Source organism: Pygoscelis adeliae, unplaced genomic scaffold, assembly GCF_000699105.1.
Source record: "Pygoscelis adeliae isolate BGI_AS28 unplaced genomic scaffold, ASM69910v1 Scaffold186, whole genome shotgun sequence".
NCBI lineage: Eukaryota > Metazoa > Chordata > Aves > Sphenisciformes > Spheniscidae > Pygoscelis > Pygoscelis adeliae.
This window is the reverse complement of record NW_008825071.1, coordinates 10625831-10644420: the sequence shown is the minus strand read 5'-3', so window position 1 is coordinate 10644420 and position 18590 is coordinate 10625831. Positions and strand designations below refer to the sequence as shown.

General features: G+C 40.0%; 1 protein-coding gene across 1 annotated transcript in view; it reads left to right on the top strand.

The window, feature by feature from the left end:
- The window catches only part of DCDC2 (doublecortin domain containing 2), an 80692-nt gene that overhangs the window by 54140 nt on the left and 7962 nt on the right, over positions 1-18590 (top strand). The window contains exon 8 of the mRNA XM_009326513.1: positions 8074-8174. Coding sequence (XP_009324788.1) covers positions 8074-8174 — 101 coding nt within the window. The remainder of the gene's footprint in view (positions 1-8073; positions 8175-18590) is intronic.

Sequence of the window (18590 nt, the reverse complement as noted above, 5' to 3'; positions counted from 1 at the left end):
TCCTGCTGACAACTTTTAGGATTAAAAAGCTATCTGTAGTTAAAACATAGACACATAGACCATATCACTGCTGTGTTGTCAGAGCAGGGAAAAACTGTGCTGAAGAAAGAGACATCATCTTGTTTCTTATTTGCAGAGATTTTACAGGACCTGTAGGTTTATTCCTCGCATAATAGGAGATAAAATCACAATCTGTAGTAAGAAATGAGAACTTTTGTTGTTGTTACTGTGGATTGTTACAGTGTTGAATCATGATAGCCAGAATATACTAATGCCAGTGGGGAACTAAGATGATGGTAAACCTTGCGTCCTCTTTCTTCGAGCACGTGGTGAGTTTCTTTGGGTTTGCTTTTAGTAAAATGAATACATTGCAAAACATAAAGTGGGCAAATAGTACTTGGCAGCAGGAAAGCCATGTTGCTTAACTTGCTCCAGGAGGGAGCGTAGGTGTACTTATGCTTAGTTTGGAATGACTGGACCAGGACAGACGTTCCAGGACTTTTGCATTTGCTTTGTGACAGTTTAGCCCTTAGGACCCAGCTGTACCCAAGAGAAGGCTGAGTTTTGGAACAGGCATGGAATTAAAAAAAGATGTGGCTAAACGGGAGCTGCTTTATTGATTTCAAAATGCAAATGGTCTTAATGATCTGTCATTTAAATAAATGAATAAATTAGATGCTTAGAAACACAGAGACTAAATAAGGTGAACGACCAAAGTAGGGAGAAGGAAGAAAAAGCCTCATATTATGCCATACAGTCCTTATTTTTGTAGCTGTTTATGTATAAAGATGACTGAGCTATTGCAGCTGACTAAGGCAGCTTTTCCCTTGCTCTGGCATTACCACATTTCCTATGGGTAAAGGAGACTCCTGCATACAAGGTCAACCTCTAGAAGCACCTTTTGCAGTTTCTGTTGAGGTAGTCAGATGTCAGCAATCTACAATGGTGTGAAACCTTATTAGAAATTAAATATTTTCTGGAGAGGAACTAATTGCTTAGAAGCTTGAGGGTGCAATAGTATCAGGTGAAGAAAAATACATATTTTTTAATATTCCTAACAGTTTCGTATGTATATTGCTACCATTTTCTCTTTAATTCTGTTACTTGTTGATGACAGAAGTCACAGGCACTTACACACATGCAAACCTATCACCAAAGCAATGGCTTTTTGTTGGAAATGGGCCTTGTACAACACTGATACTTTGAAATTAAAAACAAAACAAAAACAACCAGAAAGGAAAATTATGTTAAAGACAGGCATAAACGCACATGTCCTCCCTATTCCTCATAGCATTCTATTCAATTTAATGAGCCACAGATTTTTTACATTTTGTTTTTAATTTGACTTAACATTTTTATGAGGCTGTCTCTGTGGTAAGTCACATTCATTTTTTTTATAGTCACATTAACTTCCTTGCTTACATACAGAGCTTGCAGTTAGTAAATGCCTCTGATTTCCATAAAATATTCAGGGCAGGCTATTATTACAATGATTTTTTTTTAATCCCTACTGCTAAACTTCAATCAGTTTAAAATTTGAAATGCATTAATGACTGTATAATGTTGTAATTAGTGTTGCAATAAATGTTTTACAGTTAATGCTGGTTAGGAAAGGAGCTTATACAAGAGCCATTAATTGCTATGCTTAATTATTTAAAATATATAGATTTCTTATGAGTTAGTTCAATGTATAACTCAATTACTATTTAATAAAGTCCCATAACTTCCTTGTTTATCAAAGTGTACAAAAGGATTCCAGCTGAAATATTGAATGGCATCAGATAGAAAATGATCTTTGTACTTTAGCCAAGGTTTGCTCAGTTATACATGCACCAGTTCCTTGCTTCTTTCTGTACATTCTGAACTGAGTGACTGCACAATACACTGAACATCTGCGTATTGAGACAATCGGTACGTGTATCAGGTGAAATGCTGTTAGTTAAAATGTTTTGGGCATTTATAAATTTGCTGTTGCTGATAATTAAGCTATCAGGAGATTAGCCAGAAGTATAAAATACCTAGAAAATTCCCCTGAATGGTCAGTGGACTCCCTTTCACACAAATGAATTCTCAGGGGCTACAAAGCCAACATCGCTGGCATGGGTAAGGGGACAGAACAGAGTAGGTAACTCTGAAGATGAAGATCCTTGGCTATTAAGATCCATTATGCAAGAAGCATAATTTACAGCAGTCTTAACATTGTCTTAAATTGTATTGGTTTTATTTGTCCATTTGCAACCAAATCACAGAGGTGAAAAAGTACTGTAGGAATACAGTACCACCTTTTCTTATCTTTGGTGAAACCAGCTGAGGACCGAGCCGCTTACTTAATGAAATAGACCTTGGCCAAGTACAAAATCAGAAACCCCACACCCTATTTATGAGTCGTCATCCTTTCTAAGGTTCTGATCCAAGCCTGACCACTCTGCCTTACTCCTACCCATGGCCTCTGGACCTGATTTCCAAAGAGCTAAGCCTTCTGAGAACATCATTCCTCATGTAATTTCACCACCTTTTTCTGCTGAAAATGTTCCCTTGTTCTCACTGTTTGTGTGGCTCCATTGCTGCTACCTGTAGAGGTTAGCCATAAAGTAGGTGCCAGTGTTTCAACAGGTGTATCATTTGACTTTGCTTAGGGCAGGTTGAGTTGGTTCACCACTTTTTTGAGACACTAGCTAGCTCTCTTCAGTAGAGCTGTTATCAGGCTCCAAGTGTTCCCTTTCCTGGTAACCCTCATAAGGCTTTGGGGAATTCAGAGCTTGAAGCAGTCTGGATCCTCTTGAGATTTCATCAGTCTTTCTCTCTGTGGGATTATGGAGCTGGAGAAGAGGTGAGATAGAGCATAACTCTTGGAGAAGCTCCATAGAAAAGCACTTGTAGTTGCAGTTTTCATTCATCCCTTCAGCCTGAAGCCAAAAAATGCTGTGAGAATTCTTTCCCCAGACTGTAGTGCCACTATCCAGAGTCTTACTAAATATTGTTTGTTGTAGGAATAAATAAGAATAAGAAATCAAGACTGATTGCTTGATAACAATGAGCATTTTTTCATTGTTGCTTTTTGCTGCACCTCTGTCACAAATGAGTATGTGTGGGAGCATCTGAACATAGAAATTCAATTGCAGATAGGTACTAATACAATGACATTCCTCTTCTCAGGCTTCCCTGAAGGAAGATTCCTTTACGAAGCTTAAATTGGCATGGGTACCTGCTGGCTTGTTCTTTCTTCCCCTCTCATTCTTTCAAGCTTCTACTCTTCTGCTGCACATAACCCATTTTTTTGCCTTCCTGCCAGTGTGCTGGACCCCATTTCTTCCCTTAATTTCCACCTGTGTTTCCTCATCTTCCTATTTGCTCATTCTGCACGTTCCTTCTAACATTACTGTGCCCTGATCATCTCCCTCTGTGTCCATATCCTCCAGCCTCTGCATATGCTCTCTCTCCAGTTGGCTGCTCCTGTTGAATGCCTTTTCCCTCTCGTCATCTGTTCTTTGCCCTTCTGTGGGTTCTTCTTTCTCCCTCATGCCAGAATTACTGAACATGACCCTGCTTTAAAATAATCAGAAATAATGGGACATGTTTGTTTAGGTTACCTCACTTCTCTCTGTATAGGGTTTAAAAAATAGTGGTGATTTTTAGCTCAAGACAGTCTGTTTTCACACAGTGACTGGCAAAACCTGAAAAATTACAGTCTCTTCTGGTTGTCTGGACACCATGGAAAAATATCCTTACAGAAGATCAGGAGACTCTCAATAATACTTTACTTGACCTGTTGACAGAAGCAGCACTTACTGTGGCATGGAGAACTGAGAACCTAGCTGAAATAAATCCTCTGATTTATACTTGTCAGCAAAGCTGTAGGGAGACATTTTGGAGCTCAGAGTGCCCTTGAATGCTTTGCTGCCATCATCTTCTACTCAACTTGGAGCAAACGGGTAGAGTATGCCACAGCTTGACTGCAAGGCTTGGACCTACCTTCCTTTCTTACCCCCTTTTAGAGCTCTTCTGCCCCAACGTTGCCATGACCATGACTGTGGCCAATTCTCAATTAGTTTGAGGCACAGAAAGTCAGAACTGGCTCTTGTATGAGGAGCACGTTTAATCTACAATATTTTATGAACCATTTGGGGTGGGCATAAATGTTCCATCTAATGGAAGTGCTGGGAATTCTCTTTTCAGTAAGATACACTACTTATTTCTAACTTTAGTAGAGATTGCAGTATAAGCTCATAACAATATAGAATGAAGACTTACAAAAATGTTTTTTCATTTAATTTATAGCATTTTCTAAAATGCCTTCTTGTTTTTTCCTCCCTTAGAGACGTGTAGAAACTGACTAATGATTCAGAGAGAGAGATGTGAAATATTGCATCAATAAGATTTTTTTTGGTGCCTTTTTTTCCTAAATCAAAAAGCATTTCTGACATATTACCTATAAAATATGAGGCAAAATTACCCAACCTAACACATTTGTTTGGGAGGTGCTGAGTAACTCACAGCACTGATAATAGTGATTAATGTGGTCTGCAAACTCCTGCTGACAAGATCTTGACACAGAACCACATAAACAAGGAATATGTTGGCCTTTCACTCAGCTGCCCTCCTCCGGATACTTCTAAATTCACATGCAAAAAGTGTAAATACTTGTGGCTGAAGTAGAGTAGCAACACTAATAATGTTTACATTTTGAGCTATTTTCTTAATGCTCCATTTAATCAAGTTAATTTTTTGTAAATTATTTTACAATTTTTGTATTTCTTTTCACTTTTGGTACTAAAAGACAAGAAGGGTACGTGTCCTAATGTAAGACTAATTTCATTCCTTGCCATTTTCTTTGGAATTTTTTATTTGTTCAAGTGTTACAACTTTCCCATTTTTCAGTTAGTGTCATTTTTTTTTTCACCTGTTTTGGCACATTTCGGACCTAAGTGTTTTTCTTCCTTCCCTGACTATTAATGGTACATGTGTTTTGGCCATTTGTCTTCCATACTCTCAGGTTTGTGCAGGGGTAAATAATTCATTTCCCTTTTGTTGTCAATTTTCTTATTTCCTTAAATAATTTTTTCTTTTCCTTTTCTAACAAAAAATCTTTTCTGCCATCCTTTCAGAAACCAGCTGACGATCTTTTGTGTTGTATGCATTTGCAATATGCTATTCTTTAACCACTTGTTTTCTTCAAAGACTATAGCTGTTCTGAAAATGGGATAATTTCGCATTTTGTCTGAAAACACTGTCCTTGAAGGTTTTTTTGTGACTTCTGTGGTTGCTTTTCTTTCCCATTGCAGCCTGCCATGTAGTTTTGGCATCTTCCACTCTGTGGAAGAGCAGGAACGCTATTTCACTTTAGAGTGCTTTCCATGCATGACAATGAACAGTGTTATCCTTGAGAGATGCTGGAAGGTTGTGCAGAACTCTTTTCAACTAATCTCTTTTCATTTCTGACCAGCTTTCTGAGCAAACATCTGTTAGAAAGTGATTGGAGGAAATCCCATGGGGATTTCAGGTTTTGCTTATTGAGATCCCCCTGTTACTAGCTTTTTGGGTACACTCTTTTGAATGGGAAAGTTGGTTGCATGACCCAGGTAGAAATTTATTGTCTTCTTCCCTCTCCCTCACTCCCTCCTGGTTTCATGATTAAGGGTTTTGAAAATACTGCATGTCTGTCTCCTTGTGTGGAGTTTAGTTGCTGGGTTATTCAGCATAGCCCTGAGGCTGATCTACTCTTCTAAGGAGAGGTGCTTTAAAATTGAGAATCCTCAACTCTTGAGATGAATTTTGTGGATTTGACCTCCAAGGCCAACACATGTTCATCTCCCTTGTACCTCCTCTTTTGCCCTGCCAGAGAAAAAGCTGATGAGAATTACCTCTGCACCAAAGTCCTTTTATCTCTAGAGGCCAGACAGTCCCCATTTTGGTTGAAAGACTTGGGGATCTTGAAGGCAAAGGTGTTATTATAGAGTCTAAATGCAATGGTGGTGATATTAAATGCAGTTCTCCCAGACACTGATTTGACTTTTTATAGTTCAGTGAGCCAAGGAATCTAGGACAAGGTTATTTTCTTAAGGTACTTAAGGGAAGGCCTTGAGTTATGAGAGTCATCATGGTGGCTTTCAAGGAACACATTACATTTACCTCTCAGAATATGGTGGTGATCTATATCTCAATTGAATGTCTATGATGAGAGGCAACAATAATATCAGGTAAGAGAAACAGAACCTTCTGTCCCTTAGAGAGCTCAGAAAAATGGGAAATGTGAAGTGCATTGATTATTTGAAAAAGTACATGCATTCAGATGCATTTTGTTGCTACTCTCAACCACTCCATGTTCTTACTGCTGAATTTGTCAAAAAAACCTGTCTCGGCAAAGGGGGTCTGTAATGAGATGTATATGTAGATTGTCTAAGATTTACCATACTGCCAGCAAATATTGGGTGTCCTTAGTTGGTTTCAATGGAACATACTACAACAGATGCATTATATTTAATAATCCACAAAAAAAAGGAAATTAAGATGATAAGAATCCAACCAATGATGCTGAGAACCCTCTGGTATTTCCAACACTGGTACTTTCAGAGGACAAGTAATATAGATCTTTTGGTGGGGTGGGGAGGTTCCAGCGGGACTGATGCTCAGGTGCACAAGCTGCTATGTCCATCAGAAAATCTCTCTCCTAAGATGCAGCCAGCAGCACCACTCTGGAATATCATAGACTTCCCCATTTCTGCCTCTTCATTTCAAACAGTGAGAACAGCTTTCATTTCTGGTGCTCTGGTCAGTGGCCTGTCAGTAGACATCTAAGGCCATCTGGATGAGCTGACACCTCCCCCCAGTTAGCCATTTGCAGTGGTATGGTATGGCTCAGAATTTTGTTCCCAGAGTAAACTCTTTCCTTGGCTCTCATAGTGATGAGAAACTAACTGGAAAACTAACTTCCAGAGTAGTCAATGCTGACTTTTTATGCAGGTGGACTCCAGAGTTCTCCAAGTCTTGTTTTTTCATCCATTCTTTTTCCTCCTTCTCAATGGTTCTATGAATGGTTCAGTGCTTCACTAGGGCTGTTTATTTAACAGTGTCCAGCAATGTAGATCAATTTGCGTGGTCAGTTGATATCAACTGACCTTTTATGAAGAATTAAGAGGCAATCCAAAACAGAACAAGTATTTTTTCCTCTTTCTTATTGTAGTTACTTATTATGTTGGATATGAACACGTCAACATAGGACCATCTGTCTTTCCTAGATAGATGGAGAGAGAGGGAGATGATTTGGAGTAACCTGTGCTTTTAATTTCTGGGCTGTTTTCAGTTTGGGGGGAAGGGAGAGAGGAATGTGTGTCACTTGGAAATTGTTTGTTTTCTGTATGTACCTGTCTTCACTTCCCTAGTTAGCTGATACTGAAAGACCCACATTAGAAACCTTGAAGACCCCTAGTTATTACTTACACTTGGGGGAAAAAAAAATTACTCAAACTAAATGGTGTAAAATCTTTGCAAAATTGAATATCATTGTAACCATTAACCTTGTTAGCTAGAAGTATGTGCTTTTTTAATATGGATGTGAAGTTTCAGATATAATTCTACTTGCACGTGCCCAAGGGTGGGGAGTAGCATTAATCCCACTGTTTCTGTTCATCTTTTACTCCTTTCCTGGTTCACCATGTTTGTTCTTGATTCAGAGTCTGAGATTTTTGCTAGTTGTGTTATAATGCTAATTACTAGAGGGTATTATCATTGACTGTAGAAATAGAAGTAATATGATGTTGTAATGTATTAAGTTCAGATTTACTCCTGACCTTTGCCAGAAGTGAAGGAACTTCAGATCCAGGGCTTTGTTCAGTCTCTGTTTCCTTTCCTTTCCCCAAATGGTGTGGCATGGAAGTATTTGTTATTAAAAAGGAAAGGAAGACAAATTGACAATAATGGAAGACTGAAAACTTCATTGAAAGAACTGTATAGGGAATGGTGGGTGAGCTCAGAAACGTGCTCTCAGAAACAAAATTGAATGCAGTTCAGTAGTTGTGCCACACAGTGTCACAATTGGACTTCACTTCCTTCCACTCCGTATCTTTCCCATTGTAGGTGAAGATGTTTACAAAGCCAGCGAAGAGTGGTCTGAAATGTGGGGGGCAGCTGAAGTGCAGGAAGATGAAGATACTCGTGTAGAAGTTCCACTGGACCAGGTATTGATTGAGCTTTAAATAAACGGCATATTTTTAGGATCACAGGTTATGTGTTATTTTTCTTTCCCCAGTTTCTTTCAAGTGTACAGCATAATTCTGTGGGGATGATTGTAACAGCTCAACGATAACGGCTTCTTTTATGGTAGCTTTAGCAAATCTTCCTTTCTCTGTTAATGTGTCAAATATCAGCTACCTTTTCCTCATACATCAGCTTGAGAACTGCTCTGAGAGCCCTTACAGGGCCTTAGAGAATCAGGACTCCCTACCTACCAAATAGATCCACCTGGATCACAGTCCCTTTATACTGGTGGAGCAGTGTAAAGGGATAAAGGGACTATGGCACAGAATAAAGGTTAGAATTCCTGCAGTCCTGAACCACAAACAGGTGTGGATTTATCTGATTTTTATTAAAGCTGCCAGCACTTTCTTCTGTTGGAACAACAGGGTACTTAGTTGGTCAACTTTTTCATCGTAAGACTTATATGCAATAAATAGATCTTGATAACTAAACATAAGATTATATCCTCTTTGTTTTACTTTGATTTGTTTTTAAAAGAAACTCCTGTGAACTGAAATAATACAGGAAATAGGTAAGTTGAAGTTTATTCCAATGAAGTGGAGAGTAGAACTGCTTAAATTATTTGCTGAAAACTTACTCTTTTTTTTTTTTTTTCTCTGCTAGTGAATTGCTCACAAGACAGTCCTCTTTTTCATCTTATGTGTTTGTAGGAATTTGCCAACTTGTTCAACTTTGTGTCCAGTCCACAAGATGTTGCATTTGCTTTTGGTGTCTGTTGATTATGGCTTGGGGCCAGCCACCTAGGCCACAAGATATTTCTGATCCATGCTGCAGTGTAAGGAATCACAGTTTACCCAATAGATTTCTCAGGCTAGAAGTCATCCCAACAACGTAAGGGATTCTTGAGCATTTTTCTGACTTCCTGGTGGTAGGCTCAGTGCTGAAGAATGATTGTTAATGTGAGATTGTAAACAAATGGGAGGGAGTTAAAAATAGTTGTTTGTAAATACACTTTAACTACCCAGGGCACAAACAATCTGGGAGATTTCTGGGGTGTGTTGGAGACAACTTTTTGGTATAGGTAGTGAGATACATTATTAGGAGAGGCATTCTGCTGGATTTGCTACTCATGAGTAAATAGAAACTGGTTGGGACTGTGATACTGAGTGGCAGCCTTAGTTGCAGTGGCCATGAGACAATAGGGTTTAGGACCCTGAAGGAAGTGGGGATGGCAAATAACAAAATAAAAATCCTGAAATTCAGGAGAGTGGACTTCGGCTTGTTTGGGAAACTGGAAGACAGGATCCTGTGCAAGGTTGCCCTGAAGTGCAGAGGAACACAGGAGATCTGGTTGACCTCCAAGGGCATCTTCCTCAAAGCACAAGAACTATCCCCATATGCAAGAAAACAAGCAGGCATAGCAGGAGGCCAGTTTGAACAGAGGACTCCTGACCTCGTACTAAAAGAGGTAGAGTGTGGTAGATAGAAGAGGGGATGGACTGCTAAGGAGCAGTATAGAGACATTGCCTGGGCATGCAGGGATGAAATTTGGAAAGCCAAAGCTTGTCGAGAAGTGGAAACTGATGCGTGTGATTGGGAATAGCCAACATGGATTTCCTATGGGCAAATCATACTTAAACAACCTCTTTGCCTCAGCGGTGAAATAACTGGCTCTGTGGATGAAGGGAGAGCAGTTATTGTAATTTATCTTGCTTTCAACGTAGACTTCCATATTTGTAGGAGAAATTGGAAGAAATGTGGTAGATATGGGGAGAAAGATATCCTTAAGGAAGGTAGGGACTGGATTTGTGGGCTAGAAGGTGGATGAAAAACTGGCTGGTTCGATGGGACTTAAAAGTTGGTTGAAATTTAACTGGCACCTGTTTATGGATGGTGGGTTTAATACTGGGTCTGATACTTTTTAACGTGTTCATCGGTAACATGGATGATGGCACAGGATGCAGCCTTATCCAGGCTCAGTAGTAAAGCCAAACTGTCAGTATCGGGTGATATGCAGGGCTGCCTTTCAGAGCGATCTCAACAGCTTGAAGGAATGAGCTGACTTGAGCCTCATGAAGTTCAACAAAGAGAAATATGAAGTGGGGTACCTGGGACAGGGTAACTATGCATTGGTACAGTCAGCATGGGTAGGCTAAGGAGCAACTCTGCAGGAGGGGCCATGCAGCTCTTGTGGCTAGCAAGTTGACGATGAATCAGCTGCGCTCCCTTTTGCTGATGAAGGTTGACTGTGCAGGCTGGGCTGCATTTGTAAGAGCACAGCCAGCACATCAAGGGGACGGATTATCTCCCTTGACTTGGCACCTCTGAGATTGCATCTAGAATATTTTGTCCAGTTTTGAGTCCTTCCCAGTACAAGAGAGGTATTTGCAAACAGGAGAGAAAAACACTAAAACGTTTAGGGGGCTAGAGCCTATGACACAAGAAGAGGCTTAGGGAACTGGGTTTGTTTCACTTTAAAGGCTAAGCAACAGAAGGCAGATTAAATTGCTCTCTTCAGCTTCAGATGGAGTTGCAGAGAAGACAGAGACAGCCTTTTCTCTGTGTTGCACAGCGAAAGGATGAGGCAACGGTCAGAATTTGTAGCAAGGAAAATACTAATTGGACATAAGAAAAATGCTTTCAACAGTGAGAACTGTAAGCACTTTCCTGTCCAGAGAGAGTGGGGAATCTTTGTTTTCAGTAATTTTTAAAACTAAACTGGACGGGGCCTTAAACAACCTATTTTTACTTTGAAGTTGGTCCAGCAGGGCACTGGCCTAGATGATCTCTAGAGCAGTTGTCTCCAAAGTGGAGTGTGCACAGCCCAGGGGGTATGAAAGACAATGCATTGGGGTGCAGGAAGAAAATGTTAGAACTTCAGTAGTACATGTATATAATTTATAAATAAGTAAATATACATACATTGGGAGTATGTGCTCAAAAATTTTTTACTGATAGGGGTGTGCAATCAAAACAGTTTGGAGACCACTGCTCTAGAGGTCTCTTCCAACCTAATTTTTCTGTGACTCTGTATTTGTTCATCTTTTGATTATTTCAGTCCTATAGTCAACTTTTTTTTTTTTTAGTAAGCTTTGGGTTTTTGTGCTTACTATTTAGCTGGCTGATTTTTTCAATTTATTTGAATTGGGTAAAATAATACTATAGATTTTTCTTGTCTTCTGCCTTTAAAAAATGCCTGAGGGGAAAATAGACAGAAGTTTTATGAGTTTATACTTCATTTTAATTTCTGCCTGCAATACCAGTCTGTACACTAACAAAAGCTACATATGAAGTTGCTGCTGTAGCCATTTTGAAGAAGGGCACCATACCCACCTGAAAAAAAAATCTGGATCTCTCCATTTTATTTTAGCCTGCTGTTTCTAAGAAGGATCATTCTCAGTGATTTATTCACTTTAATGGGAAGGAGTGTTGCTCAGCTATTCTATAGACATTGTTCTTGAAGCCGCATGAACCAGGTGATTGAAAGAGGCAAGAGCATGACTGTCCTGGTCCCTGATATATGGAATACTACAGCTGTGTCTTTTCACAGCAAATACCTGCCCCGGCCTCAGAGACTTATGTGCTAAACACCATTGGGCTCATCAGCCCTGTTAATTGCAGCTCTCCTTGTGAAGTGTTGTGATGATTAGGATGTGTTGAGTTGTACTGATAGTACTGACATTGGGGAAGAAAGTGCCGCCTGTTGTCTTAATCTTTGTTTCTCATGGCATCCTGAAGTATATCCTGCCCTGGTCTTGACAGCATAATAATCAAATTGAGAAATGATTAGCCTGTTTATTGGCCTCTGAAGGTGCATAAAGGATTCCTCTGGGTAGCATAAAGCATTTGACAGTGTAAATTGGGTTTTCAGGTCTTACTTTTTAGGTTGACTGCAATTCATATGAAATCCAAGAGCCCTGGAGATGGCAGCCTCACTTCTCCACGGAGATGCTTACAGGCAACAGCTCTGCCAGTGGATCTCACCAGTTTGCCTCAGCCATAAGATGGTGACTGTCACTAGGGAGGGGAGAATAGCTAACTCTCCACTGCCACTTCTGTGCTTGACAGTGGTAACTGTGGTTGTTGATACAGTTGCCAGTGAGCATCGGTTATGCTGGGAAGCTTGCAACTCTAGGAGCTTGCTTGATACCTCTAAGCTCATGTACAAAGGCTCGCGCATCATCCTCAGATGGAAATATTTTTCAGTTGCTACCAACTGATTTTGCTACCTGCACAAGGAACTGGCAGCAGGTGTGTTTGAGGAGGGGGGGAAATCAGTAATGCACACTATTAATGATCTGATTTTCATATTTTCAGAAAAGCCAAACGAAGCACCAGAATTTATTGCAACTCAAGCCATGGTTTATTTCTCATTTTAAAACTTCATATATAGTTTCCTAGGTAATCTGGCAAGAAGCCAGGTCCCTCTGAGTAGCACTGAGTACTTTTTATTCCCAGATAACAGGTTACTCAGACCTTGGAAGCATTTAGCATTTTACATGTTCAGGTTCTTATTAATGACCATTTTAAATTGTTTTAAATTCTGTGATGTACAACTTTATAGCTTTTTCTTATCTGAACTGCAGTTTCTGTTATTGCTAGAAATATGGAAGAGGACAGCCAGCCAGGGCTTGACTATCTTGCACAATGCATAAATATTTACATGCCAGCTTTCACTAGAATGCTGACACTTCTGATATGCTATCACTTCCATCAGCCACATAAATGAGGTGGTGAAGATGGAGCTTAGTCTTTTTTCCTTTTGTGCACCTTCTCTGTCTTGCCATTTGAAGTACACAGTTGAACAAATGCCAGATTAGCCATTAACTAAACTTAGTGTAATACTGGCTAGACACCCACTTATGTCCTATTCTGTAAAATGCTGTCTGCCAGCTGAGAACATATTAAAAGAATAGGATTTGCTTTACTCCAGACTAGCTGACAGTTGTAATTGAACATCAATGAGGAAAAATCAGTGTTTTGCCTAAAACCAGACCAGACCCTTCTGTTCTATATTCTGTACCGAGACTTCAGCTTCCAAATACGAAATGGATAGTTTCTTCTTTTGACATGCAGACTTACTCCAGGTTGGTTGTTTACATCACTGTGTCAACATCCATGGGAACTGATGACAGATTATGAAATCAATTGTGCAAATAGCAAGGAAACAAGGTGATTTTATTGCAGTTCTTGGTAGGGAGGCAGCAAAACAATACAAGTTTCTTATTTGAAATGGTAATTAAGTGTGTTACTTTGAGTTTGCTGATAATAATATAAATATATTCAAAGTAACTCTGAGATAGGAAATTTTCTAACTTGTAAAGCTTTCAGAACAAACTACTACTTTATATAAGTTGTGAAATATAAAAGCAGCAGTTGGTAATAATAGTATTGAAATAACACTGCAAGTTTGCATTGGTTTATCCATTTCCATAAGCATGGTTGTTCTCCCACACTGAGCCCTTGGGAGGTGGGGTAAGCGTGAGAGTTATGAGATATGAAGTTGTCCAGTGCATGATCCCTACGAGGAATTCAGGCACGTTGTTCTGCCAGCCTACTTTGCCGTGGGGTATATGATACTGCCTATTAAGATGTAAGTGATGTAGGGTTTTTTTCTGTTGTTTTTTGGGTTTGGTTTTTTCCCCCCTCCAGATTCATCATCCCCATCTCCCTCTCTCTTTCTGTGTTTATTTGTAAAAATCACTGGGTGATAAATTTGTCTAACAGGCACTGATTTGGGGGTTTTTGTAGATGATCACACTCTTGGTTCTTTCACTAGCCATTAATGCAGTCCTGATGCCACTCATTATTCCCCATTTCCTGGGCTGTGATGTGATGTGAGATTGTGTAGCTCTCCTAGGTGCTCTCTCTGTAGCTGGAGTGTATCATCAGTAGCAGCAAATTTGCACCTTTCATTTGCAGTTTTCATTATGGAGTATACATTTTGCTTTAGAGACACAAAATTCACCTCAGTGAACAGAACAAAATGTTTATCATCTTCCCTATTGCTGAAGGCAAAATGTTAAAATTTACATTGATTCAACATTAAAACAGGCTGACTGCTCCAAGAGACATTCCTTGATTAAAAAGGCTAGAACTTTTCATGAGGAAACATTTTGCACGACATCAGTAAGGATTTCAAAATGGCATTTGGAAACAGTACATGCAAAAATTTTTATGCTCAAATTTTGCTGCAAATGATGCAGCTGTAATTTAAGCCTTCTGGATTTTGAGTGCTGACAAGCAGATAAGATTTTTCCCTGCATGTTCTTTCAGCTCCACTGATTTACACAATTTTTCTATTGTTTGTCTTTGTGAGATAGGGAAACTTATTCTGGTTGGTTCCTTGCAGCTCAGCATGAGAACAGAGATCTTCCCTTGGTTTCTGCATTTGATGATTGTGATTTCTGAAGCTATAGCAGCAAGGTCTGATCTTTTCTTTAAAGGCCTGTGTGGCCTTCACTTCTTCTGAGTGAAGCCTGCAAACGCAGTTCTGTCATAAAACTAGTGTTGATACCACTTTGAAAATAGTTACCTCTCTCTGTGTGCACCTGTCTTGAAAAAATCTAGCAATCCTAGAGCAGACCATTTCTCAAATTGCTTAACTTTTAGGGCATTTTTCATTCACTGTAGAAGAGTCTGTTTCTGGAAAAAAATCATTTCTGTATTTTTGCAACCTCAGTAGGGCTTCTTTTTAAATGCTTATGAATCTTCTCATTGTCTACAGGGATGCTGAACAGATCATACTGTATTGTAGGGTGTGAAGGTTAGGTAAATTTTAATGTACACATGGAAAATGTTATGGAAGAACTAGACATGATTGTCAGTGTTAACTTCAAGTTACATAGTTTCCATTCATTCCAGTTAGACTTCTGGGTGCTCTGAGCTTATGAAAAATTAGACTCTCTGGACTCAGGTGCTGCATTTGTTGTAAAAAAACCAACCAAACAAAAAAAAAAATGCATCCAACTTATAAAAAGGTTGGCATTTAAATGTGGGGATAAAGACTTTTTTGCCTTTAGGAACACCAGCACATTTACTATTTGGGATGTGTAAGAATGATGAACCCTTAACTATTCATTTGCTTGTTTTTAAGAGCCTGGGTTTTGTAAATGATGTGGAAGAGAAGAGGGCTGCTGTCACTTAGCAACCCTATCTGGTTCAGGAACAAAATGTTTTGCTGTTGGAATCTGTGCAGTGCGGCTACAAAGCATTCCTGACTGGGTAGGAGCAAGGGCAGCTCTGTTCTGGAGAGGTTTGGTGCAATCAAAGTTAAGTGTTCCTGATGCTGCATTTGTGAGATGTATTCATGCCAGTATTTGTGACCATTAAGATTTTTGTTGTCTACCTCATTGTTTGTCTGTTGTGACCATTAGCCAAGTAAACATTTCCAAATGGCTTCAATAAAGCAAAATTATGTTTTACATTAATGGTACAAAATGATTTCCACCTTAAATGATTTGTGATACTGGACTTTTCAATATTCTAGTATCAGCCATGTACAAACCTTCTGAGAGGTTACATTAGCATCCCTAGAGGAAAAGAAGCCAAATGCTTCAATGTCTGAAGATTTCCTGACTTACTGCTTTTGAATGATGATGGCATTTGGTAATGTAGTTCTTAATGAATGATAGCATGATGAGTGTAATTAGAATACATCTTTCTTTTTTAAACACTCTGTTTTTGCTGAGATTAAAAATACCATCAAGCAATCGTACTACTTGAATGCAAAATGAAATTCACTCTGTTCCTCATCAACCTGCTAGTAAGTCAGGAGGTTTCCAGAAGGCAAGCTGGGTCCATGTTTCCAGCATGAAGTTGAGGATGACTTCAGTTGTTCTACGTGCCTTTGGTTGAATATGCCTTTCAATATACATATACAAGTCTTTTGTCAATGAGTCATTTTATTGCTAGTCCATGACAAGCAAAGGATTGTGCTCACAGTCAGGAAGGAATGGTTTGAAGGCTAGTTATTCTAACCACTGTACTTGTACTTTCAACTGGGAAACTGCAAAAGCATCGTCTTCACTTAAAAGTTGCAGCCAGCAATAGAAGAAAGAAGGTTACTTCCTATTTTCTTGCAACCATACAAAAGGCAAAATTACAAACTTTACTATGAGTAGTTCTGACTGTAGGAGGAATGAGGGTAATCTGTCAGTCACCAGAAAAGTCCCCTGTCCTAGAAGTCGCTTACCTCCCCATGACAATTACCTCAAGGAATATGAATGTAATCACCTCATGCTTCTCCGGTCCTAGGTTTATTGCTGTCAGGTTCAAGTTGTGCTGCTGTTTTTTGTAATGTGGACACAGGACTAAAGTAACATAGGAACACTTATTCTGTAGTTCATTACAGTATACATGTTTAGTTACCCTGGGCTACAACTGGCTGGGTGCTTCCAACATGAATTTTTGAAGTGCCCCTTGTTCTCTGTTATGGTCCTGGAATCTCTTATGTTGACATGTTGATATTAATATTTGACGCCTATGTTCATTTAGTTGTTGTGCTGGTTTTGGCTGGGATAGAGTTCATTTTCTTCATAGTAGCTAGTATGATGCTGTTTGGGATTCGTCCTGAAAACAGTGTTGATAATACAGGGTTGTTTTAGTTATCGCTGAGCAGTGCTTACACAGAGTCAAGGCCTCTTCTGCTTCTCACCCCACCCCACCAGCGAGCAGGCTGGGGGTGCACAAGAAGCTGGGAGGGGGCACAGCCAGGACACCTGACCCCAACTGACCAAAGGGATATTCCACACCATGTGACGTCATGCTCAGTATATAAAGCTGGGGGAAGAAGAAGGAAGGGGGGGACGTTTGGAGTGGTGGCGTTTGTCTTCCCAAATAACCGTTACACGTGATGGAGGCCTGCTTTCCTGGAGATGGCTGAACACCTGCCTGCCGATGGGAAGGAGTGAATGAATTCCTTGTTTTGCTTTGCTTGTGTGCGTGGCTTTTGCTTTCCCTATTAAACTGTCTTTATCTCAACCCATGAATTTTCTCACTTTGAGCCTTCCGATTCTCTCCCCCATCCTACCGGGGGGAGTGAGCGAGCGGCTGTGTGGTGTTTAGCTGCCTGCCGGGTTAAACCACAACAGTTGTGTTACAAAGTGATGAGAGACCTCAGTCACTCGGGTCTGGAGATATAGTTGGTTCTCTGGATTTCAGATGTCCTGAGCTTTTACCGGAATCCCAAATGTAATGTACTTGTATGACTTCCTGTGAGCCAACACACTGGCTGAAAGCCGAACTCTGACTTCTTGGGTGCAAAGAGGAGCAGCAGCATCCCACATGTGTCTTGGCTATCCATCCAATGCATTCCATATACGAAGCTCTTACTGGGAATATTCTGGTTACTTAAAAGATGACTGATGAAAAGCTAAAAACTAAGATGTGAAATGTCACTGCTTTTCCTAAAGTATACAAGATCATTGCTGACTTCTAGAAATGAGTCTGATAATTTCTGCAAGGACATGTAGGTCTGAATCGGCATACCTGTTTTGCTTTCAGTATGCCCATCCTTATTTATTCTGACTGAGAGAACACAGTTTGGAGTAACTTTGATGTATACGTATGTTGTGGTTTAACCTCAGTTGGCAGCTAAGCACCACGCAGCCGCTCGCTCACTCCCCCCCACCCCCCAGTGGGATGGGGGAGAGAATTGGAAGAGCACAAGTGAGAAAAACTCGTGGGTTGAGATAAAAGCCGTTTAATAATTGAAATAAAATGATGATAATAATAATATGATAATAATAATAATACACAAAGCAAGTTATGCACAGTACAATTGCTCATCACCCGCCGACCGATGCCCAGCCAGTCCCCGAGCAGCGGCCCCCCCGGCCAGCTTCCCCCAGTTTATGTACTGAGCATGACGTCACATGGTATGGAATGTTTCTTTGACCGGTTTGGCTGTGCCCCCTCCCAGCTTCTTGTGCACTTCCAGCCTTCTCAGTCGGTAGAGCATGGAAAACTAAAAAGTCCTTGGCTAGTGTAAGCATTACCTAGCAACAACTAAAACATCTGTGCGTTACCAACTTTGTTCTCATGCTAAATCCAAAACACAGCACTGTACCAGCTCCTAGGAAGGAAATTAACTCTATCCCTACCAAAACCAGGACAACGTAATAGGCATTTTGTACAATTGAGGTGGAGGGATGGCTAGAGTGCATTGAATTCAATGAAGAGGTTCCCATTGACTACAGGGAACTTTGAATTATACCCTGACCCAGCAAGCACTTTAATGTAGGCTTTAGCTCGCTATTTCAGGTTCACTGAAATCACTGGAACTGTTCAAGGAGGTAAAGTTAAGCATGTACAACGTTTACAGGCTTTGGACCATAAAAAACTCTGGTTTTCTCCCTTTCTCTGTTTTCTACCCTGCAGGTATATATACACATAAA